Source organism: Eptatretus burgeri, chromosome 15, assembly GCF_056783735.1.
Source record: "Eptatretus burgeri isolate ZD-2024b chromosome 15, Ebu_testis_v1, whole genome shotgun sequence".
Classification (NCBI taxonomy): Eukaryota; Metazoa; Chordata; class Myxini; order Myxiniformes; family Myxinidae; genus Eptatretus; species Eptatretus burgeri.
The window spans coordinates 27,493,646-27,519,590 of NC_140975.1; the positions used below are offsets into that span (position 1 = coordinate 27,493,646).

The 25,945-nt window shown below is 36.2% G+C and overlaps 2 protein-coding genes across 2 annotated transcripts in view; both read left to right on the plus strand.

Annotated features, from left to right (window-relative positions):
* GRIN2C (glutamate ionotropic receptor NMDA type subunit 2C) overlaps positions 1–25,945 on the plus strand; it is a 316,497-nt gene that overhangs the window by 86,859 nt on the left and 203,693 nt on the right. The window contains exon 3 of the mRNA XM_085856958.1: positions 22,826–22,906. Coding sequence (XP_085713084.1) covers positions 22,826–22,906 — 81 coding nt within the window. The remainder of the gene's footprint in view (positions 1–22,825; positions 22,907–25,945) is intronic.
* Positions 726–18,206, plus strand: LOC147011796 (uncharacterized). Its single transcript, XM_085857885.1, has 4 exons — positions 726–1,622; positions 1,719–1,931; positions 2,028–2,371; positions 18,152–18,206. Exons 1-4 carry the CDS (start codon positions 1,530–1,532, stop codon positions 18,204–18,206), a joined length of 705 nt encoding a protein of 234 aa, XP_085714011.1. The 5' UTR covers positions 726–1,529.

Sequence of the window (25,945 nt, forward strand, 5' to 3'; positions counted from 1 at the left end):
ATGAGACCTTGCAGTCCTGATGCGTCATACCAAACTTGGGCCATGTTGGTCAGGTAATTAGTGAGGAGATGCTTTTGTCAAATGTTAATGCATGTACTGTATGTATGTCCATGATACATGCAATGCAATTGCATGTAATGTACATGAATCATATGGTTACATGCCTGGTGTTGGCTTAATGGTTAGGGTGGTGGGCTTGGGATCCTTGGATCCTCAGTTCAAATCCCACTCGGCTGTTGAATTAATACCAGGTGGGATTGACTCTGCCTGTCATCTTTCTGAGGCCAGCAAAATGAGTGCCAGCTTGCTGGTATCCTGTGTTGGAGTGGCGACCCATCCAGGATTGTACCCAATAGCCAAGGAGACTGCTTAATCAGCATCAACGCTCTGCACAGAATGTGGTCCCGATGGATGGGATGGATATGGTTACATGCAATGTACATGAATCAAATGATTACATGCAATGTAGATGAATATTACATGCAATGCATATGAATCATATGATTCTAAGCAATGTACATGACTCATATAATTACATACAATATACATTGAATCATGTGATTGCATGCAATGTTGTACATGGATCATATGATTACATGCAATTTTTATAATATGATTACATGCAATGTACATGACTCATATAATTACATACAATATACATTAGTAGGGTAAGAATACTGATTCTAGCTCACTTTTCCCCATGTAAATGAATGGGGGATTTTCAGCGATTCCCTTTTTTTTTCCCTAAAAATAAACCCCCTTTTTATCCCAAGGTATATTTATTTGTCTCCCCTTTTAACTTGGAGGTTGAACCTCATTGAATTGAACACCTGGGGGTTGAACAGCTCACTCATTGAACCTATAAAGATTTGTTCATTCTCAAATTCCTTCAATAGTTTAATTTTATTTGCACAATAATCCCCATCTAAAATATTGACAAACAAAACATTTGAATCTTTATATTTTTTAAGATACCCCATTTGTGCCATTACGAAATGATAAACTTCTCTTAATGCTCTTGTTTGACCACCTCCTGAGCCACAGGTTATTTTTTGTTAAGCCCCGCCCACTTTTCTTTAAGCCCCGCCCACTTTTGTTAAGCCCCGCCCACTTTCCACAAGGTATTCAATAAGCCCCGCCCACTTTTCTTTAAGCCCCGCCCACTTTGCTAAGCTCCGCCCACTTTTCATAAGGTATTTTTTCTAAGCCACGCCCACTTTTCCTAAGTCCCGCCCACTTTTGCTAAGCTCCGCCCACTTTTCATAAGGTATTTTTCTAAGCCACGCCCACTTTTCCTAAGCCCCGCCTACTTTTGCTAAGCCCCGCCCACTCTTACATCATTTCCAGTTCATCTCTGACTCACAAAGAAATCACTAGAAAATTACAGGATGTTATGGTTTTGAAAAATTTCCCAATGAAGGCTTGCCTAGGCTTGCCCAGGGAATTTCCAAAGGAAACCACACCCACCAGTCTTTCTCTATAAAAGCTTCAAACCCAGGCTCCATTTTAAACATTTGTTTTTGCTGGCAATGGTGTGCTGTGTGCTTGCCTGGAACTCTCTGTCTTGTATGGAACTAAACCTTCAAGTTGATGAACTGGATTCAAACCTCTTATCTGTTGAGGTAAGATTTTTATTTTCCTATTTTCAAACTTTGATTGAAGCATACTCATTTAATAATTAAATAACTTAATTAATACATTATTATTTTCTCTCACAGGAAATTGTGTCTGAAATACGAAATGAAAATACTGCTTTTGCTACAACTTGGGGCGAAATTGTTGACTTGGTTGAAGACCTTGTGAGCGACCAAGACCTACAGAACGAGCAAGACCTTGAGTGGGATGACTTTGGTGTTCCTTGGAACTCTCTGTCTTGTATGGAACTAAACCTTCAAGTTGATGAACTGGATTCAAACCTCTTATCTGTTGAGGTAAGATTTTTATTTTCCTATTTTCAAACTTTGATTGAAGCATACTCATTTAATAATTAAATAACTTAATTAATACATTATTATTTTCTCTCACAGGAAATTGTGTCTGAAATACGAAATGAAAATACTGCTTTTGCTACAACTTGGGGCGAAATTGTTGGCTTGGTTGAAGACCTTATGAGCGACCAAGACCCACAGAACGAGTTCGTCCTTGATGACCCAACCAAAGAGTTATACCTTGGAGACCAGCAAAATCCTGAAAAAGAGTTTTACAGCAATAGTACTCATTGTGAGTTATCAAGACAATACCCACTGAACAAGTTATACGTTGATGAGCCAGAATACAAGTTTTACCTTGGAGACTCACAAATTTTGAAAAAATCAGTAAATGAGTTCTGCCTTGATGGTTTAAATAACTACCTTGGAGACTCAGGAAAAGGGTTCTGCCAAGATGGTTCTAAATATGGGAACTACCTTGGAGACTCACAAATTTTGAAAAAATCAGTAAATGAGTTCTGCCTTGATGGTTTAAATAACTACCTTGGAGACTTGGAAAGTTGGGGTTATTTTGAAGACTTGAAATGTGACCACTCTTTGGGATTTAAACCTATCAAGAAAGTTCTTACTCCCTCTTTCTATGTCATCAAACCTGAAAGCCTTAAAAGACAGAATTGGAAGAAGAGAAAAAAAAAAAAAAACATAAAATATATATATATATATATATATATATATATATATATATATATATATATATATATATATATATATATATATATATATATATGTGGAAATCTCATGTTGAAAAAGACATTGTGTTGGGTGAGGATTGAGTTGGGGTTGAGATTTTGAATGTGAGGGTTGGGGTTGAGATTTTGAATGTGAGGGTTGGGACACACACACACACACACATACACATCAACAAACAAAAGTTAAGCCTTGACTATTCAGTTGAGGATTCTGTGTTTGGGGTTCACAGATGTAAAAACGTCCACCCCTTGACACACATTATATACTGTTATACACCTCGGACTTGGCCCTCGAGTGTCCACAACGGTGTATAGTAGGAGGGAGTGAAGCACCAACCTATTGCTCCCATTGCACACACATACACACAAACAAAAGTTAAGCCTTGACTATTCAGTTGAGGATTCTGTGTTTGGGGTTCACAGATGTAAGAACGTCCACCCCTTGACACACATTATATACTGTTATACACCTCGGACTTGGCCCTCGAGTGTCCACAAAGGTGTATTATCTGCTTAGTTTTGTCTTTTGTAATTCCTGTGAATAAAATGAACCTAAAATCTCTTCCCCTTCCAAATCATATATTTTATAAGTCCAAGGAACTGTATCTATTACATCAACAATTTTAAAAAGTTCTTTCGTCCATCGTTCAGTAAAACCCTTTTCAAAATGAGATTTCCACCTATATATTCTTACGATATCACCAACTTTGAACTTAGGTTTTCTGACATTAATCTCTTTTTCATATTTTAATTTTGTAAATGTTTCTGATGGTTTCATATTTGTTGACGTGTGAATCGTGTCATTATACTTATCCACAATATCCTGAATAAAAGATGACCATTGTTGTGAACCGAGTTGTGTGAATTTTTAATATAGTCTCTCTTTTAAGGTACGATTAAAACGTTCAACAACAACTGCCTTCCCTTCATTAAAGGTACTGTATATTGTAATACTTTTCATTATTAGAAAATTCATAAATGTCTTGTTATAAAACTCTCTACCCTCATCAGTCCACAATTTTTTAGGTTTTCTCTTACTTTTATTAAATATCTGTTGAAAAGCTAACATAAGAGTATTACCTGTTTTGTTTTTTAAAGGGACAACCCACGCATATCTACTCCTCAAATCAATAACGGTTAAAGCATACTTGTACCCCTTATCATTATTGAGTTCAATCAAATCAGCAGACCAGATATAATCAACTTCCTTGGAATAAACTTTCCTTCTCTGAAACTTTGTGAATATTGGTTTATGTAATTCATCAGCTAATTGCTCTTCAGTCTTAATGGCATCATTAGAGCCTATAAGTTTTTTGAATTTCCAAGTCCAAGTTTCAATTTAGCACTAATCATCTTCTTCACGATGAACCTATCAACTTTTTCTCTCAAGGTTGGATTTTGTATCAGAGACAAATTATACAACATTTCTCTATCGGCTTCATGCTTTTCTTCCAACGTTGTGGTATTCCCATAATCAATATGGTGTCTCATGCACACTTCATCAACTCTATTGATTGGTTTACTCCAGGATTTAGGATTGTCTGCCTCATCTCATCTTTTATCCAAGTTTGTGCCTGGACCACAGAAAGAATACCCTGGAAGATGTAATTCCCCTGGTATTCCAGTAGTTGTAAATTTACTTCCTGATAAAAACTTTTGTATATCTCCTCCGAGTTTGTGTTTGGAGATAAATTGATTTTTTTGAACCACACACTGAACATATACCTTTTTGTATAACCCTGTTATTTTTACTTTTAATATATGAAATATTTTTAGTATTAGTTTTCTTTTACATTTGAGACAATAACTCATTTATTTATGAGAAAAATTCCTGCAGAGTGCAAAAACCTTTTTAGTTTCCAACATGCACATTTGAATCTTAATTTTTAAAACATAAAGAATCCTTAGAAATGCCTTCACTCTCTCCTCCATTTATTTAAGAAAAAAATGAAAAACTTGAATTAAAATCAATATATTGTCGATGCTAATAGTCTTGTCGAAAGTATTGCAAATAGACTTGTCAATTCTTTGTTTTCCTCCTCGGTGGGTTGAGTTATTTTCTGTAATACCACCAATCTTTTTGAATCTCACTGGTTTCCATATTTTGATATTTATTTTGTCTCGCTTCTTTCCTCCCTCTCCTCCCTCTCTCTCTTCTCTTTTTCCTCCTTCTCTTTCTTCTCCCTCTCCTCCCTCTCTCTCTCTTCTCTTTTTCCTCCTTCTCTTTCTTCTCCCTCTCCTCCTTCTCTCTCTTCTCTCTTTCCTCCTTCTCTTTCTTCTCTCTTTCCTCCTTCTCTCTCTTCTCCTTTTCCTCCTTCTCTTTCTTCTCCCTCTCCTCCTTCTCCTTTTCCTCCTCTTCCCTCTCTTCTTCAACTCCTTCCTCATCCCTTACTATCCTTGAATCATTTACACCCCATAGAATATTATACATATATTCATCAGGATTTCTTGTTATTCCTGTATCCAAAATAATTTTTTTTACAACAGGAAACCAATAAAATTTCTTTTGAATTTCTAAAAGAGCCTTACCTTTTCTTAACCTTATAATTTTTTCATTATTTAACATTCTAATTAAATCTAAAGTTGTCAGTTTATCAACATCAGCATAATGCCAATCTTTTATTGAAAATACCTCATTCTTATGTTGTAGAACATATTTATTAAAATAACGAATACCCTTTTCTTGAAGGTATGCTTGGACACAGAAATGATAATTTTCTTGAAGCCTTCTTGCTGTCATTTATGTATTAGAAATATATGTTAGAATAATATTATGGCACGAAACACCTCCCCATCTTCCCATAGTTAAATCATTTTGTATTTCCTTACTTATTATATATAATCCTGTTTTTTCTGTTTTCATGAGATAAACAAGGGCAAAACCATTATTATATTTACCCTTATTAAATTCTTTTATTTGTTGTTTACTAATCGTGGCTCCACAAAACTCATTCTCGATACCAAGTGCATAATATTCTTCCTTACGAGACTGATTTAATTGTTCCAGGTCTTCGAGGTTAATTTTAAATGACCAATTATACCCTAAATCATTCATATCATACCCCCATTGTTCTATTCTCATACAAACGATACGCCCTTCTTTATAAAAATTTATTTTAATTCGAACTGTGAATTCTGTATGACCTGGAGATAATATCAACACTTCTGTATCTTTGGAATACACAGCCGTTTTGTTTGAGGATATATATTGTGATAAATCGTTTAATCTCACCAAGTCATTCGCGTCAGTCGGGCTTGGATAATTTTTTAATTTATAAGCATTTTTCATGTTAATATTTTTGTTTATATTATATTTATGTCGTTCAGCCTGTGCCTTTGTATAATAATTTGATAAATCAATATCCAGTTCTTGAGATACACCAAAGATAGAACCATCTTTACCAACATAAGTCATTTATATTAGATTAAAAATAATATCATAAAATTTTTTATTTTTGTTGAGTTGAAATAACACATAGAGACATAATTGACCACAACACTTGGAATTTTATTCTTGGACTTGAAATGTTTGATAAACACCATTCTGTAAGAATTTTATGACTTCAACAGGTGGTGGAAGACCAAAACTATCAAAATAATATTTGTCTTGACTATTAAAAATACAAACCCAATGAGAACCGTTCCCATCATTATCTTCTAAGTTCATAATAATATTCTTTGTATGTTTCGGCACATTTGTTAATTCATCTCTCATACAAATAACCACATTATGAATTTTTAATTTCTTACAATATTTGGCAAGTTGTAAATTTGATGTTGTATTCTTTCCAAATTCTTTCAACCACTCATCAATGCTCATTTATTTATTAGAAAGATATAATCCATTACCTCTTTTCGTTAATTTTACACCTGCTTGTGCTATCGAAGAAAGCATATCTCCAACTAACAATCTCGCTTTATCAGGCAGACCTTCAAGTTTTTCAGCAAAATCTACAATTACACCACTTCCACTAATTTGTTTCTCCAACTCTTTGTTATGTCTTTCCAATTCTTTTTGAGCCTGGAGTTGAGCCTTCCTTTCGTTGGCAGTTTTCACCGCTGTTGAAATACCACCCGTCAATGCTCCAACCGCACTTAAACAAGCAAATAAAGGAATTAGAAATGGGAGAAATCCTCCACTCATCTCTCTTATTGAATATTTTTTCAACATTGGTTTTGTCATTTTAATTTTAAGTGAGCCAGTGTCATTCAAGATTTTAACCTGTTCTCTTGTGAGCAAAACATCAATTCTTACTGCTCCTTTTCTCTGAATTGTATTAACGTTAATCGTACAAGGCTTTTGATTTTGAACACAAGATGATAGTTTATGAAGATTGATTTGATTAACATATACCCCAGTTGGTACTTTGCCACTCATTTATTTAACAAAAAATTATGTGAGACTAATCATCACACCATTATCTGTATTAATCTGCAATTCTGTTTCTTCCAAAAGCAAACAATATGTATCAACTTCTTCACTCTCTCCTCTTTCAATGTATAGGGAAGTATCCACTCGATTAGACTTTATAGTTTCCTTTTGAGCGCTCAGGTCAAACGCATAGATTGTATACAAACTTTTAAATGCTGTCATATCCAAAATAGGTTCTTTATTTCCATTACTTTCACACACCTTTTGGTAAGACTTGTATGCTTCAGCAAAATCATTTTTTTCCCAATTAATTTCCAATCTATCTCGTGGATAAAATGTTCCATCGAGAGAAACGCGAAGTTGTTTCACCTTAGCATTATCACTCAATGCATTATTCTTATTAGTCACAGTATCACCATCTGGCTTTTTAAAAATCATCCACAGATATCGTGGCTTTCCTTCCAGAACACCCAAATTCCACGTGTAAGTAGTTTGATTGAGTTTAACGTGTTGACATCTTCTTTTGAGGTATGATACACTGAGTTGTTTCTTTGAGTTAAGTCTTCGATTCAACATCTCTTCTGTTTTAAGATTAGGAGTATATTCACTGATATACCAACTCATCTCCTCAATTACAAATTTATTCTGTTCACCAAAAGCACTACCAACACCAAAAAGCAATCTATTTTCATTATCATTCCTTTGTAGTTGAAATCTAATTTTATGACCATACAGAACTTTATCATAATCACAAAATCCAAATATACCTTTAAGAGGAACTGCCACAGTAAAACTATTTTTTGCTTTTGTATCATCATTATACATTCCTTTCCTTTGAATATATCCAGGGTCTGTGTTTGTTCCCGTTGACATATCAGGAATAAAACCTTCGACAGACCCCTTTCCCATTCTATCACTGAATGTATAGAGTGTAAATTTCATCATTTCAGATACAGCAGAGACATAATCAACCGCTTCAACTTCTTGTGTTCCAATATACAATCGCACACTATCAAACATTTTCCAGAAGAAATCATTTACAAGTGTAGCGTTTGTGTTATTCCCAGCCTTAGTGAATTTAAATTTACACAACAAGAAACTTTCGGAGAGATTCAAATAGGTTTGTTGATTATTTATTTCAAAACTTTTTGTACCATTTGTATTCCAGTCTGTTCCAGTTATTGCATTTACCTTGAAGTAATCTTCTTTTTTAGTGGAGTTTGAGATAATAATAGTATCATCCAAATCATAGATACTATCAATTGCTTCCATACTTGTATTTATTTAGGAAAAAGATGTTAAAACTTTTGAAACCCTGATCCAAGTATTTGAATTATTTTCTGTCTTTCTTGGGGGACAACTGAGTTTTACCTTTCTTAATTTCTTTTATTGCTTGTAATTTATGAGATTCCTTCTGAGCATCTTTTATACTCTTTACAGCACCTGCTACATTTCCCACAGCAGAAGCAGTTGAACCAATTAGGTCTTTATGTTTAAGAATAGTTGAACCAATACCCATGAGAGTATCAATTATCCCATCTCCTCTAAATTGATGTCCGACACCCCTTTGTCTCTTAGGTTTATAGTATCCTCTACCAAGATACATACCTTCACCCTTGTAGTACGGGGAAAGGAACATCCCATCCCCTGTAATTATTTTATATTTTCCCAACTCGTGTTTCCTCACAATAACCATCGTATTTATTTATTGGAAAACTTCACGTAGGTGAATTCTGATGGATATAACTTCTCCATTAAAAGAAATCACACGATTATCTTGGTCGGTTATCCTAAAATTTACTCTGTGTATGGTTTTTCCTGACACAGGTAGATAAACCAAATTTTTAGGTTCCATATTGAATTTATAACCAATTGGGGTTGAGTATGCGCTGAATGAAAATATTGTATTTGTTTTTTTTCCATCATTATAAGCACCATCAATCAAATCACAGTGAATTAACACCGAATTTATTCCTGAGGATATTTGAATGACATTATCACTGTAAAACGTCCCATTAGTTTCAATCTTTTTTGAGGAGAAACCCAATAACTCTCTAAATGAATTATCAATTGTGAAATCAACCTTGTAGTTATTTTTAACTTTAATCGTTGATTTTGAAGCATGTTTTTGAATGTTTATAACGATATTTTTTGGTTCATCACCCTGTTCTTTCATAAGACGAGCAATTTCAGAAGATATTTGAGAAATCTCGTATGCTCCGGGTGAGACTGTTATCGTTTTGTATCCACTTCCCGGATTATAACTAAACTTGTCATTTTTCTCGGTTATATTAAATAAGGTATTATAAGTTTCCATGGACAATAAAGATGCCTCATATTCTTTTGTTGTGTCAAGTTGTAGTGGGTATGGGAATGAAGATGTGTGGTCGCTTGTTGTGAAATTAAAACTCAGGATTGTGCTTCTCATCTTATTTAATATGAGATAAAATGTCTTTATATTGAGATTTATTAATTATTTTCATGTTCATCAACTGGTCTAAAATGGCTGATGCTTCATTAAAACAATTGTTATTTCCAGCCTTCTTACTGCCTAACAACAATAACAGTCTATTAACTAATTGCGATGGGTCATTTGGAAGAAAACTAATACCTGAACCAAGGATACTTAAAGCCTGAATAATGTGTTTCTCCTTCTCATTCTTCCTACTTTTACCAGAAAGAATAACCTTATAATTTAGAGTGTTCAGCAAATCAATATATACTCTATCATCATTATTTTCCATATCCAATGGTTTATCAATATACTTTGATTCATCCCTCACAGTTGAACCTTGTCTTCCATCTTTTGTGAGAAGAAACATTAATCTCGGAGTTGGTTTAACAGGGGGTTGAGCAGAACTTAAGAACCTTAATTCATCATTAAATATCAATACCTTTTCTTGAACAAGATGAAATATTGCTGGTTGTTCTGTTGGAATGAGTCCTGCTTTGGTTTTTGAATCCGCTGAATATTCATTGTTTTGAACAGCATTCACAATATAATCAGGGGGTTGATTAATCTCTTCCAGTTGTTGAAATAAACCTTCATCATATTCTAATTCTCCAATATGCTCTAATTCTTCCTCCGTCATTTGACTGAAATCTTTTAACATTTGGAGCTTTCTGGGAGTATATTCTACTGTGGGAACTGTGGAAACATCTTTCATTTTTTCTTGGGAAGTTTTTAAAAGTGGTTTAAAAAATTTCTCTTGTTTTCTTTCAAATACTTCTTCGCCTGTTAGTTTCTGTCTGCGTTTCTTCTTTATGTCTTCCTGCTGTTTTACAACTTTTGAAACCAACTCTTGATGTTCCTTAAATCTTCTTGCTCTTTCTTTTGTATCCATTTATTTATTGTAAAATATCATTTAATGAATTGTAAAGATTAACAGGGAAATTTTCCTTTTCTTCATCATTCAAGTAGATGTGTTCAAATAAATCCTTTTCTTTAAATATTTCATCAAATTCTTTATTAACATTAATGCGAGTTGTAATTTCTTCTTCACTAATACTTGCATCTCTGCTTTTCATACGTTTGCGTTGAGTTTCTTCATCAACATCAAAACCGAATGATAAAATCTTCATTCCGCTCAGATATTTAATAATTTGTCTCGTTCCTTCTGGATTAGTTTCTAATATCCCAACACCACCAGATTTTAGTTTCCTTAACTCACTCTTACAATGTGAATATTTTGTTGTACCAAGAGAAACCTCCTCAAATATTTGTCCTTCATTCCTCAATCGCATATGTTCCTCCACTGAAATATAGTGATAATCTTCACCTTTTACTTCTCCAGGTCTTATTGCTCTAGTTGTTGTTGATACAATGCGTATCACGGGGTGTTTTTTAAGTAAATTTACAATATTCTCATTTGTACTACACAAGAACCTTGATTTATGAAAGTTTTTTTCCAGAAGCAGATTTACCCACAAGATTTATAATAATAGTTGTCATTTATATATGTAATTGTTTATAAAACAAAAAATATATCCCTTAATATCTCATCTTGTTTCACAACAATATATTTATATTTTTCAGTCGTGTGCTTCATGTAATCCTCAAATTTCTTTTTACTACATAATGTAGAACAATTATCTCTCCAAAAATTATTGATATCTACTGAATTTAACTTGAATAAAATAAAAGTATTAGCATTGTTTCTGATGGAACGACGAGGAAGTTGAAAGTACGATTGACTAAGATAAATACAATTACAAGAAGAATGTCTCCCTCTTGTGTAGTAGCTGTCCATTACCGTTTGGTTTCTCTCATTAACACAATCATCAAAGATAACGAGGTTCTTTTTTGATTTATCCAAATCTTGGGGAGACGGTATATCATCCATATTATCACTAAGAATACAAGTTATAGGATTTGATTTCTTTTTACATCTCTGTGTATCACAAAATAGTTGAATTATATCTTCAATGTTATAATCATTTAGGTTTTTTTGACGTTTAAATAAACCGATTACATCTTCTTTTTGAAGACCAGCATTAAAACCTTGTGAGAGTAGTTGATACTCTGGTTGAAAACTCGACTTTGTGAAAATTATTAAATTATCATAATCTAAAAGGTTGGGAGTGAGGAGCATTTTTAAAAGTAAGCAGGTTTTTCCACATCCACTTGAACCAACTATGAGACATCTTAATGAATTTGGGAGATTTTTATGGTTGTTAAATTTTATCTTATTTTCCCAAATAGGTAAAAAATCATTCATTTATATATTTGAAAAACAGGTTATTTAATTTATTATTGGCTTTTTTAGAAACTCTATATTTTATCCTAAGTTCAGGTTTAATTTCAAGATAATCCATTATTTTATTTATACAATATCTTGTGTTGATATTTCCCTGAAAATTACATCCATGAATAATATACAACAACAATCCTTTGAACATTTCTCTTATACGTTCAATTTCTTCCCTTGTAAGGAAAGGTGTGTTATCATCCTCATACTTTACATTCATTTCTCTAATCAATCTTGTAAAGTAATTCATTTTTGGTGTAAATCTAAAAGAATTATTTTCCTTTTTATATTTTTTATTATCATTAATTAGAAGATAATCACAGAATATACATTGTTTATAGGCTTTTGACTCTGTGTTTAATCCCCGTCTTTCACACGCAGGACAATTCTCAAATTTGTCATATGGAGAATCAGGAAAGTCTAGCATATTTATAAAGTAAAACTTTACTTAAACTGAAATTCATCTATACTTTCAGTTGTATATTACCATCAATATCGATATACTTTTTTTCATTATCAGATTCAACGACAACATTTTTATATTAAAGGTAATTTTAAAATTATCGTTAACTACTATTGAACGAAATGTCATTTCACCTGATATATTAACATCCTTTATTTCATCAGGATTTACATCTTTAGGGTTGTTGAAAAAAATACAAATTTCTCCTTGCATATTACAGATGGTCTTATCTTTTCTTTCTAAAGCTTCATCCATAAGGTTTTTGTTCTTTGATACTTTTTCTTGTTTCATTGCTTTTTCTAGTATTGAATATGTTACTAGAAGGAGAGGAGAAACTTTTGTTAGAGATACTTTAATTGATGTTCTACCAGGTATACTAAAAGCCCTTCCACTGAAGGAAATTGAAGAACTCATATTATTTACCATAATAGTTTTTATCCAATAGTTGTTATATTTATCTTTGTTCAATTTTACATCCTTGACATATTTCTCAGTATCTTTAACAGATGAAGAGATTGATTGAAACTTGTCTTTTGTGTCTTGAAACATTGTATTTATTAAGTGAAAAAGTTGGAGGATAAAATGTTTTTAAGCACAGATTCACCTATAAATTAAACGAAATTTTCATCAAGAAAATTTTAGTTTAAGCAAAGTTTTATTCTATAAATATGGTGAATACAACGTACTGCGATGTTTGTAATCACGAATATAAACATTATAGAAAACACCTCCGAACCAACAAACACACATTTAATCTATTTCATCAAATATCTCCTCTTGAGTTGGAAAGAAAACATTGTGATATCTGTTCAAAGGATGTTTTGAAGAGTAGTTATAATAAACATCTTCAATCACAAAAACACAAGAAAAATGAGTTTAAAGTAAAGGGAGACTATTATATTAAAAACACTGATGGGGCATTTAAAGGGCATATAAAAATAAGGATTTTTCAATTTGGAGAACCCGGTCCATCATCAATAGCTGAATCAATTGAAATAGTGAAACCCGATGTTGAAAAATTTATTAAAAAGACATTAAAAGAAATGAAAACTTTAAAGTTTTATATGGGAGTGAAAATGAATATGAAAAGACAAGATGAAGAACATACTCCTTATATGAGAACAGGTCTTCATTTTATAACATCATTTCAAGATTTTTTGAATAGTGGGGTTTATGAAGAACTATCAAGACAAGAGGAGGATGTTGATAATACAGTGGTAGGAAGTGGATTCAATATTAAAAAAATCATCTTTTTAGATATACACATTCTAAAATCAAACCCTCTTAAAGCTTCTTCTTATATTGAATTACCAAAAGAAATAAAACGAAAGAAGGCAGTTGTTAATATTAAGAACAATGATAATAAATGTTTTCTCTGGTCTGTTCTTGCTCACTTTCATCCACCAAAATGTAATTCAGAAAGAGTAAAACAATATATGAAATATGAGAATACCTTAGACATTAAAGATTTTAAATTCCCAATGCCACTAACAGATATTCCTAAATTTGAGAAAAAGAATAATCTTTCTATTAATGTATATGGATTAATGGATACAAACAAAGTTCAAATATTAAAAATTTCAAACAACTATAAAAATGAAGAAACACACATTGACCTTTTATATTTTAGTGTTGGAAAGAATTCACATTACACATACATCAATAATTTATCAAGATTAATCTCTTCTCAGGTATTCAGAACAGCAAACAAAATATATCCTTGTAAGCGATGTCTTAATTCATTTCATACAAAAGAACGATTAGAACAACATTCAAAATATTGTAGTAATCATAAATCAGCTGTAATTACAATGCCTAAACCTGGTGAAAAGATTTATTTTGAAGATTATAATAAATCTATCATGCACCCATTTGTGATATACGCTGATTTTGAATGTATCCTTAAAAAGATAAATACTGCTTCTCCTAATCCAAAAGAACCATATACAAATAAATATCAAAAACATATTCCTTGTGGTTTCTGTTATTATATCAAATCATCTGTTGGAGAAAAGTATAACAAACTTGAACATTATCGTGGAAAAAATGCTTCACAAGAGTTTGTAAAACGATTAGAAAAGGATTGTATAAGACTCACTAAATTAATGAAAGAAACAAATGAACCGATGAAATTAACCAAAGAAGAAAAATTAGAATTTAGAATGAACAATATCTGTCATATTTGTGAGGGGAAATTAAGGAGTCTAAAGTTAGAGACCATTGTCATCTTACTGGTAAATATAGAGGTCCCGCTCATTCCTGTTGTAATCTTAATTATAAATTACCTTCTTTTATTCCAGTCTTTCTTCACAACAGCGCCAACTATGATACACATCTATTTATAAATGAACTTTCAAAAACACCAGGGAATATTTCTGCCATAACAAACACAAGTCAAAAGTATATTTCATTTTCAAAAATGATATTCACAAAACCTTTAACTCGTATTAGGTTTCTAGATTCTTACAAGTTTATGGGAACACCACTAGCCTACCTCGCATCAAATCTCAGCTCCACGGACTCTTTTCCAAATCTTAATTCATTCTTTCCAAAAGAGGAAATTCTCACTAAAGAGGAAATTCAGATTAAAGAGAGAATTCAAAGTAAAGAGGAAACTCTAATTAATGAAGAAATTCTAACTGAAGATGAAATTCTAATTATAAAGAAAATTCGAACTAAAGAGGAAATTCAGATTAAAGATGAAATTCTGATTAAAGAAGGAATTCTTATGAGAGAGGAAATTCAAACAAGGAATGAAATTCAAAGTAAAGAGAAAATTCTTACAAGTAAGGGAATTTATCCTTATGATTATATGGATTCATTTATGAGATTTAAAGAAACACAACTTCCTTCAAAAGAAAGTTTCTATAATAACCTTTATGAAGAAGAGATAAGTGATAAGGAATATAAACACGCACAAGAAATATTGAAAATATTTAAGATAAAGAACCTTGGAGAATATCATGATTTATATCTAAAAACAGATGTTTTATTGTTAGCTGATGTATTTGAGGCTTTTAGAACACTCTGTCATAATAAAAATTGTTATGGATTAGACCCTGCCCACTATTTCACAGCTCCTGGTTTAGCTTGGAGTGCAATGTTAAAAATGACAAAACAAGATATAGATTTAATCAGTGATGTTGATTTGCTTTTGATGATTGAGAAGTCCAAGAGAGGTGGAATATCACAAGTATGTTCAAAAAGATATGCGAAAGCAAATAATAAATATCTCCCAAATTATGATAGTGAAAAAGATAGTAATTATTTGATGTATTTTGATGCTAATAATTTGTATGGATGGGCAATGTCTCAATCTCTGCCTTATGGTAAATTAGAGTGGGTGGAAGAAAAGGATTATGAAAAGGCTTTGATGAATATTGTTATTTCTTCTCAAGAGGAATTGAATGACGAAGAAGAAGGTTATTATTTTCAAGTTTATTTGAGGTACCCGAGTGTTCTTCATAATAAGCATAAAGACCTTCCTTTTGCATGTGAGAAAGAAACCCCAAAGAAAGAATGGTTCAGTGATTATCATAAAAGTTTTAATATTAAAGGCAAATCAACAGAAAAGTTATTAACAACATTCTATGATAAAGAGGGATATGTTTTACATCAGAGAAGCTTAAAACAGTTTTTGAGAGAAGGATTGAGAGTAGCTAAAATTCATAGAGTTTTAAAATTTAAACAAAGTCCTTGGGTGAAAAAGTATATTCAATTCAATACAGATATGAGAGCAAATACAAAAGTAAAATTTGAAGGGGACTTTTATAAATTAATGAATAATGCTGTATTTGGAAAGACTATGGAAAATGTTAGAAACAGGCAAAACATTAGATTCGCAACATCTTGGAAAGAAGCTTCGAGATTGATAAATAAACCAAGTTTTGAGAGAGAAGAGGTTTTTTCAGAGAACCTTTCTGCAATTCATATGAAAAAGGAAAGTATTGTAATGGATAAACCAATTTATATTGGAACAGCAGTTCTTGATTTATCAAAGATATTGATGTATGATTATTTGTATAATGACTTAAAGAAAGAGTATGGCGAAAATGTTTCATTGTTGTATATGGACACTGATAGTTTTATCCTAGATATAAAAACTGATGATGTTTATGAAGATATGAAGAAAAATATTGGAGTATATGATACAAGTAATTTCAGCAAGAAGAGTGAGTTATTTTCCAAAAAGAATGAAAAGGTTATTGGTAAGTTTAAGGATGAGTTGGGTGGAAAAGTAATGAGTGAGTTTATTGGATTGAGAGCAAAGGCATATGCTTATAAGTATGGTGAACAGATTGATAAGAGGTTAAAGGGAATAAAGAAATATGTAATAAAGAAATCAATAACTTTTAGAAATTATTATAATTGTTTGATGAATAAGAAAGAAGAATATAGGAAAATGAATACAATAAGAAGTTATAAACATAACATATATAGTGAAGAAGTAAATAAAAAGGCATTAGGAGCCTTTGATGATAAGAGATTTATTTTAGATAATGGAATAGATTGTGTTCCATATGGATATTGTATGATAGAGTAAATAGAATAGATTGTGTTTTAACGATGGGAAGATGGGTTAGGGTTTTTTAAGGGCTACCGCCACGTTTTTTCACAATATATTAATGGTTAAACCAAGTATTAATCAAACTAAAGAGTGGAGAAAATCTCAGTCTTGGTATATAAATGGAAAACATAATGAATGTGAAAAATATCAAATAAGTCTTATTGAAAAAATAACTAAAACAAAGGTAAATAAAACAAATAAGCGAATCAATTTAAAAACTAGTAAGTTAGAGGATGTAAAGAAAAAAAATGAATATCCTTGAATGGACTGAAAACTTTGATGGTTATCAATTGAACAATGAAAAAACAATTTACTATAATCTCAAAATGATATGTGGCTCAGGAGGTGGCCAGATGAGAGCATTAAGAGAAGTTTATCATTTCGTAATGGCACAAAAGGGGTATCTTAAAAAATATAAAGATTCAAATGTTTTGTTTGTCAATATTTTAGATGGGGATTATTGTGCAAAGAAAATTAAACTATTGAAGGAATTTGAGAATGAACAAATCTTTATAGGTTCAATGAGTGAGCTGTTCAACCCCCAGGTGTTCAATTCAATGAGGTTCAACCTCCAAGTTAAAAGGGGAGACAAATAAATATACCTTTGGATAAAAAGGGGGTTTATTTTTAGGGAAAAAAAGGGAATCGCTGAAAATCCCCCATTCATTTACATGGGGAAAAGTGAGCTAGAATCAGTATTCTTACCCTACTTACATTGAATCATGTGATTGCATGCAATGTTGTACATGGATCATATGATTACATGCAATTTTTATTAATATGATAACATGCAATGTACATGACTCATATAATTACATGCAATATACATTGAATCATGTGATTGCATGCAATGTTGTACATGGATCATATGATTACATGCAATTTTTATAATATGATTACATGCAATGTACATGACTCATATAATTACATACAATATACATTGAATCATGTGATTGCATGCAATGTTGTACATGGATCATATGATTACATGCAATTTTTATTAATATGATAACATGCAATATACATGACTCATATAATTACATGCAATATACATTGAATCATGTGATTACATGCAATGTTGTACATGGATCATATGGTTGCATAAAATTCATGTGAATTGTGGGAAACACATTTTGGACATGCAATGTCCATGAATCTTATGATTGCATGCAATGTATATGAATCATATGATTACCTACAATATACATGAATCATGTGATTACATGCAGTGCACATGAATCATTACATGCAATGTACATGAATCATGATTACATGCAATTTAAGTGAATCATATCATTATATGTATTTTGTGCATGCAATTTAGAGAAATCATTATACGCATGTTGGAAATTGAGGAATTTAGACCTTTGCACCCTTGAAACCACTTTCGACCCCTTCGACCTGTAACAACTGTTGGAACATAACCCTTTGGACATTTAGACTCCTTTGACCTTTTAAACCCCTTTTGAACCATTTTAGACCCTTTAAATCCTTTTAGAATTTTTAGGTACCTTAAGACCCTTTTATACCTTTGAAGACCCTTAAGACCCCTTTGACTGCCTGAAGACCTATATACCATTTATACCTCTTCGACCCCTTGATCCTTAGGCCTTCTTGACCTTGAGACCATCTTTAGACCCTTTGGACTTCTTTCTACCCCAATTATGATTGGAAAATACCCTTTTGATCTTTGGACCACTTAGACCCTTTTAGACATGTAGACTCCTTTCGATGCACACCACACACTCATCTATAGTCTTCTTGCAATACATAGACTATACCTTTTTCAGCAAGTAATGCACAATCTCCACCCACCTGAGGCTGGGTACTCTGCTGTTTGAACATACTGTAATTTGCATTTTAGGTCACTGAATTCATTCAGCAATCAAAACCAAGAAGCATATTGTTTGTTTGGATTTCACAAGTATCATGGTATGCATGACATCGTTCTTGTTTGTTTGCTTGTGAGCACGACATCTCACAAAGTTATGAACGGATCCGGACGAGACTTGGTGGACAGGTTGGGTGTTTGACAAGGCTGTATTGATTCAACTTTGGTTTGATGAAGATCTGGATCCTTATCCGATAATTTTTTAAGTGATTCTTCACCATTGAGTGAGAGGGCTAAAAACGACATGTAGCAGGATATCTCGAACAGTAACGGATGAGTAATGACAAAAGTTGATGGGCAGGTTGGGTATGCAACAAGGAAGAATTGATTCGATTTTTTTTTTTGAAGATCCGAATCCAGATACGAAAAAATAATTTTAAAAAATTTAAGTGCTTTTTCACCATTGACAGATTAGGCCAAAAATTATATATAGCATATCTCAAAAAGTTGTAGACATATTCGGACAAAACTTGGTGAATGAGCTGGTTAGGTGACACGAACGATCCAATTAGATTTTGGTTCAGGTCCAGATCCAGATCCGGCCTATCGGTGGGATACAAAACTTAAATTGTTCAGCCTGGCGGAGGTATGTGCTCTTCCCAGTGCTGTTCTCGTCGTACATGCAATTTACATGAATCATGTGATTACATTCATTTTTGACAAGCAATTAACATCAATCATATGATTACATGCACATTGATACTTGCGATTTACGTGTGTAAATTTTATATGATTTTTGTGCATGAAATGTTTGTTAATCACATGATTGAATGCTTTTGTTTCTTGGATCCTTGACCTTTTAAGCATTATCTCATGTGCTGATACGTCAAACGCTTTAAAGTGTTTCACCAATACCTATCAAAACCCTGAATGAATCAACACTGATTCATGTTGAACAATATTATCTTTGTATATTTTGATTTTCTGGACCTTGGTTATGTGATATCTTGTACATTTAGTTTACATCAATCATACGGTTATGTCACTTGTATGCATTTTATATCTGTAATGGACATCAATTATATGAATATATGCATTTTTGATACATAATGTACTAATTACCTGAAGCATATGAGGAATATATAACAATTTTAATGATGTTTTTTTAACTCCTGTTTGACATGGAAGTATAAAATAGGTCAAACGTCCATGTGGCGCACCTCGGTTTGACCATCCAAAGCATTCGATAAATGGCTGAAAAGGCTATTTGACCTTATTCACTTGCATGATGCCATTTAAAATACGATCTTCAATGAAAGTTTGACATTTTTAGTGTTGTCCAGAAAGGGAGTGAAATCAGCAAATTAAAACAAATATTGAATACCATATTTTATATTCAGGTAGTGGCAGAAAAGAGGCTACATTTGACCTATGACACCACAATAACCCATGTAAAATGTGGGCGACTTGGACAGAAGTAACAGCTCGATTCACCCTGAGAAGCCCCATAAAGGAGTTTACTAAGTTTTATAATATTCTCACTAGAGGAAGACTGTCCACAGACAGGCACTGACAGATAGACGATGTGCCACGGATAAGCTCCCAAGAACATGTCTCTCAGCTCCCTTTAAACAAAATAGGCCTCATAAGATTATAGTAGTGGATTGTGCTTGCAGTCTGCAAGCAGATAAACATACCAATTCAATGAACAATGAATGAGTGAGCAGTGTGTCACATGCAGTCCAAGCTCCACCCCCTCTCCTGCAAGAGGGAGTGGCGTGAAACCAGCACACTTCCAGCTCCGCCCCTCTCCCGGTGGAGGGAGTGGCGTGAAACCAGCACACTTCCAGCTCCGCTCCTCTCCCGGTAGAGGGAGTGACGTGAAACCAGCACACTTCCAGCTCCACCCCTCTCCCGGTGGAGTGAGTGACGTGAAACCAGCACACTTCCAGCTCCGCCCTTGCCCGGTGGAGGGAGTGAGGTGAAAACAGCACACTTCCAGCTCCGCCCCTCTCCCGGTGGAGGGAGTGACGTGAAACCAGCACACTTCCAGCTCCGTCCCTCTCCCAGTGGAGGGAGTGACATGAAAACAGCACACTTCCAGCTCCGCTCCTCTCCTGGTAGAGGGAGTGACGTGAAACCAGCACACTTCCAGCTCCACCCCTCTCCCGGTGGAGTGAGTGACGTGAAACCAGCACACTTCCAGCTCCGCCCTTGCCCGGTGGAGGGAGTGAGGTGAAAACAGCACACTTCCAGCTCCGCCCCTCTCCCGGTGGAGGGAGTGACGTGAAACCAGCACACTTCCAGCTCCGTCCCTCTCCCAGTGGAGGGAGTGACATGAAAACAGCACACTTCCAGCTCTGTCCCTCTCCCAGTGGAGGGAGTGACGTGAAACCAGCACACTTCCAGCTCCGTCCCTCTCCCAGTGGAGGGAGTGACATGAAAACAGCACACTTCCAGCTCTGTCCCTCTCCCGGTAGAGGGAGTGACATGAAAACAGCACACTTCCAGCTCTGTCCCTCTCCCAGTGGAGGGAGTGACATGAAAACAGCACACTTCCAGCTCTGTCCCTCTCCCAGTGTAGGGAGTGACATGAAAACACACACTTCCAGCTCCGCCCCTCTCCCGGTAGAGGGAGTGACGTGAAACCAGCACACTTCCAGCTCCACCCCTCTCCCGGTGGAGGGAGTGAGGTGAAAACAGCACACTTCCAGCTCCGCCCCTCTCCCGGTGGAGGGAGTGGCGTGAAAACAGCACACTTCCAGCTCCGTCCCTCTCCCGGTGGAGGGAGTGGCGTTAAACCAGCACACTTCCAGCTCCGCCCCTCTCCCAGTGGAGGGAGTGGCGTTAAAACAGCACACTTCCAGCTCCGTCCCTCTCCCGGTGGAGGGAGTGGCGTTAAACCAGCACACTTCCAGCTCCGCCCCTCTCCCGGTGGAGGGAGTGGCGTTAAAACAGCACACTTCCAGCTCCGTCCCTCTCCCGGTGGAGGGAGTGGCGTTAAACCAGCACACTTCCAGCTCCGCTCCTCGCCCGGTGGAGGGAGTGGCGTTAAAACAGCACACTTCCAGCTCCGTCCCTCTCCCGGTGGAGGGAGTGGCGTTAAACCAGCACACTTCCAGCTCCGTCCCTCTCCCGGTGGAGGGAGTGGCGTTAAAACAGCACACTTCCAGCTCCGTCCCTCTCCCGGTGGAGGGAGTGGCGTTAAAACAGCACACTTCTAGCTCCGTCCCTCTCCCGGTGGAGGGAGTGGCGTTAAACCAGCACACTTCCAGCTCCGTCCCTCTCCCGGTGGAGGGAGTGGCGTTAAACCAGCACACTTCCAGCTCCGTCCCTCTCCCGGTGGAGGGAGTGGCGTTAAACCAGCACACTTCCAGCTCCGTCCCTCTCCCGGTGGAGGGAGTGGCGTTAAAACAGCACACTTCCAGCTCCGCCCCTCGCCCGGTGGAGGGAGTGGCGTTAAAACAGCACACTTCCAGCTCCGTCCCTCTCCCGGTGGAGGGAGTGGCGTTAAACCAGCACACTTCCAGCTCCGTCCCTCTCCCGGTGGAGGGAGTGACGTTAAACCAGCACACTTCCAGCTCCGTCCCTCTCCCGGTGGAGGGAGTGGCGTTAAAACAGCACACTTCCAGCTCCGCCCCTCGCCCGGTGGAGGGAGTGGCGTTAAAACAGCACACTTCCAGCTCCGTCCCTCTCCCGGTGGAGGGAGTGGCGTTAAAACAGCACACTTCCAGCTCCGCCCCTCTCCCGGTGGAGGGAGTGACGCGCGACTGGTGAATTTATTTCCGGATATTCACGTTTATGGACATTCACGGAGAGTTTTACAACATATAAAAATTCTGCTATCGTGGCTTCGAGTTGCATCGGTGTGCCAAATTTCAGCTTTCCAGCTCACCTTGAAAGAACTAAACATTGATATCATGAATCAATCAATCATTCAGTGAGTGAGTGGTTCAAAAGAGTGTTACAGGCTGTTTGATGCATTTTTGATTGTTCTTTTTGGTATTTACAAGTAGGAGATAACATCCTTAATGAAAGAGTGAAATTGTAGACATTACAGCTCTTAATGTCAGCCACGGGCTTTGCATGCTGGACTACAGACTTACTGATCACTTGACTGTATCTGTGCAGGATCTGAAGGAATAATGCTGAATGTTGTTGCGACAGGTGTTGGATTTTGTTTCATCACAAACGCTCATCCCCATCGTGGGAATCCGTGGAGCTTCAGCCATTGTCATGACCAAAAAGGTGAGATTTCGATTTTCGATACGTGTTTGGGGTGTGGGGGGTGGGGTTGATGTTCTGGAAAATGGCATTTTCGAACCTAATACCTGTTTATTTTGTGAAACCTTTCGTTGTTGCTCTCACAATGTTACAAACACAGCAGGAAACAGTACTACCTGCTTGTTACAGTATCTTCACAGTGTTGAAACGTCGAACACAAGTCCTTTACACATTCCCCCTCTTCTTTAACTGGCACAATTATTCTTACGTTCTTGTGGGGTTGTCCCGGTGAAGTTTGGCCCAGATCTTTCACGAACCGGCTGGCCAGTCCTGACGTTCGATGACCGTTATGACAGGAATTTGTAACTTGTTCATGGTGCTGGTGATAGCTCGTGGTCTCGTTGTGAAGGGGCGGCACACACATTGATGAATCACCCTGCCTGTTAAACACCAGGATGACAGTTCATAGCTGGGTCAGGATTCCAACCCAAGCTGGACACCTTAGAGGCGAGTGTGTGTACCTATCGGCCATCCTGCCAGCTCTTAATTCCTTTACACATTACAATCACTTATTCAAAATCACAAGGTGTTGTGAACTGTTTCTGCAGGCTGCATGTGGTCCACCATCAACCCCCATCTGGTGAAACTCCTAAAATCCAGAATCACTGCTCACCTCCACTCATTCATTCTGCTTGTTTTTTCTCGCCTATGGAATCAACTCCCACATTCTCTTCAATCTCATTTTTTTTCCTCCAGGTCTTCAAGACAGCTGTTTACCACCATCGCAGATCGTCCCCGGTCCGAAACTATGATATTTTATCTACCTGTTAACCACGCCCCCCCCCTTCACACACACACACACACACACACACACACACACACACACACACACACACACACACACACACACACACACACACACACACACACACACACACACACACACACACACTCCACGCCCACGTCCTTCAAAATTTCCAGTTTTTCCTTCCTAAGAGTTTGTTTCTGTATCCATCTTGTCCACAATATGCATGCTTCTCTGTCCCTCTTTCCTTGACCCCACTTCCCTTAATTGTCCAAGTCTCTCTCTCTATTTTGTCCTTCGACCCTGCTGTTGTTGCCGCCCCCCCCCACCCTTCGCCATCTGCATTCGGTAGAACCCTGATCGTTCAGTGTAGCACTCTTACAGGAGCCTCGGCCTTGTCGACAAAAAAAACAACCTCTAAAAGGCTGAATCGAGGGCTATACCAAGCCATAGACCTTCCTCTCTTCCTATTTCACTTTCGATATCCCCAATCGTTTTTACACATCAACAACTCTGATGTAGAATCTCCTATTTCTTCAATCTCATTGAAGGTGTTAGAAGTTGTGCGTTTTTCAACAAACAATGTTGTGGATGAAAAAAAAGGTTTCACATCCCTGGATCAAAAGGTCTGCCTTCACCAGAAACCTCGTGATTTCTCATGATGTCTGATGGATATGTGATCAGATTTTGGTCAGATCTCATGAGAGATTGTTTTGTGGGGGAGTTTCATGCCGATGATCCCGTGACCGCCCTACACTGACCTCCCTCCCCCACTACACCTCCACTCCCACTTGCCTGTGACTCAGTTTGTTGATCCATCCAGAATACCAACAAGCGTCTTCATTGCCTTAACATATACATTTATGCTTCCTGACAATGGCCTCTGAAGCAAATGACTCACTTGCAAAGATAGTTTGCCATTCAGCCTTTTGATGCCTGTTGAGATTTATTTGTGCACACTTTACTTTCCCCATAAATGGATCCAGGGTGACATGGTTAGGGTTTGATCTCGAGTTTCAAATTTAACTTAAAAATTGACTTGTGAACAGATATCTATTCCTCATGGCATGGTCCCAACCTAACGAGATCACGGCAGTGATGAGCTGAATTATGTTGCCATGGCAACCATCTTGTTTACTCGGCTTGTGCACGTGATAATTGAAAAATCGTTCAAGATTTAGCTTTCGTATTGCAGACATCTATTCCTCATGACATGATCTCAATCTGACGAAAATCACGACAGTGATTGGCTGAATTATGTTTCCATGGCCACCGACTCAGTAACTTGGCTTGTGTGCATGATATTTCAAAAAAACGTTCAACATTTAGCTCTGATATTAAACAGATCTGTTCCTCATACCAGCAAAAATGCAGGGGACCTGGAGTATCAGCTGCTTGTTTTCTCTACAAGAGTGAAGCTCATGGAACAGGAAAGTTAAAATAACAATGGAGCAACAAACAATTTGGCAGAGACAGAGAGAGAGAGACAGACAGACAGACAGACAGACCTGAAATTAGCATGTAATGTGGTTGGGTTTGGAAGGGATAAATTGTGGGTAATGGAGTCTGGGAGGTCGGTGGTTTGGAAGGGTTAATGTGGGTAAACTCTAGTTAATGAAAAGGCCTCGGCAGAAGTGATGCTCCACAAGAGTATGTGACATGAGGATTGCAGTTCAAGTATAAATAATATCATGATGATGGATGAATACGGATTGGTACTGTATTAGCAAAGTTCTGTTCATGAAGAGTTGCTTGTCTGCTACCCCCCACGTATTGTATGCTTTAATTAACATTGAGAAAGAAATACAAATCTATAACATTAATGTCAGTGTTCTGCAAGAACAAACAACCTCTTTATTCACTCTGTTAATTACTATTTACCTGGTAAGCACAATTTGTCTTGGATGAACTTTTTTCAATTATGTCAATTCGCAATCGAGTGTTTTTAACTTTCCTGCAATGACTTTGCTGAGTCAAATTGACCTTGTCAAAGGAGAGCCTTTTGGCCGTGCCAGACGGTGTGTGGGGTCATTACAAGGAATCATTTGGTGCAGGAGGATGCCATTTGGCCCATCATGTCTGTGCTACACCAACACCAGATACCATCACCCATCCACGTACAAGCTACCAACAACTCCTGCAAAAATGCCTGTACCCTTCTATCTCCAAAGCATCTAGATACCCATCTAATCCCAATTGAAACCGATCTACTCTTTCTGCTGCCACGACCTTTCGAGGTAGACCATTCCATGCGTTAA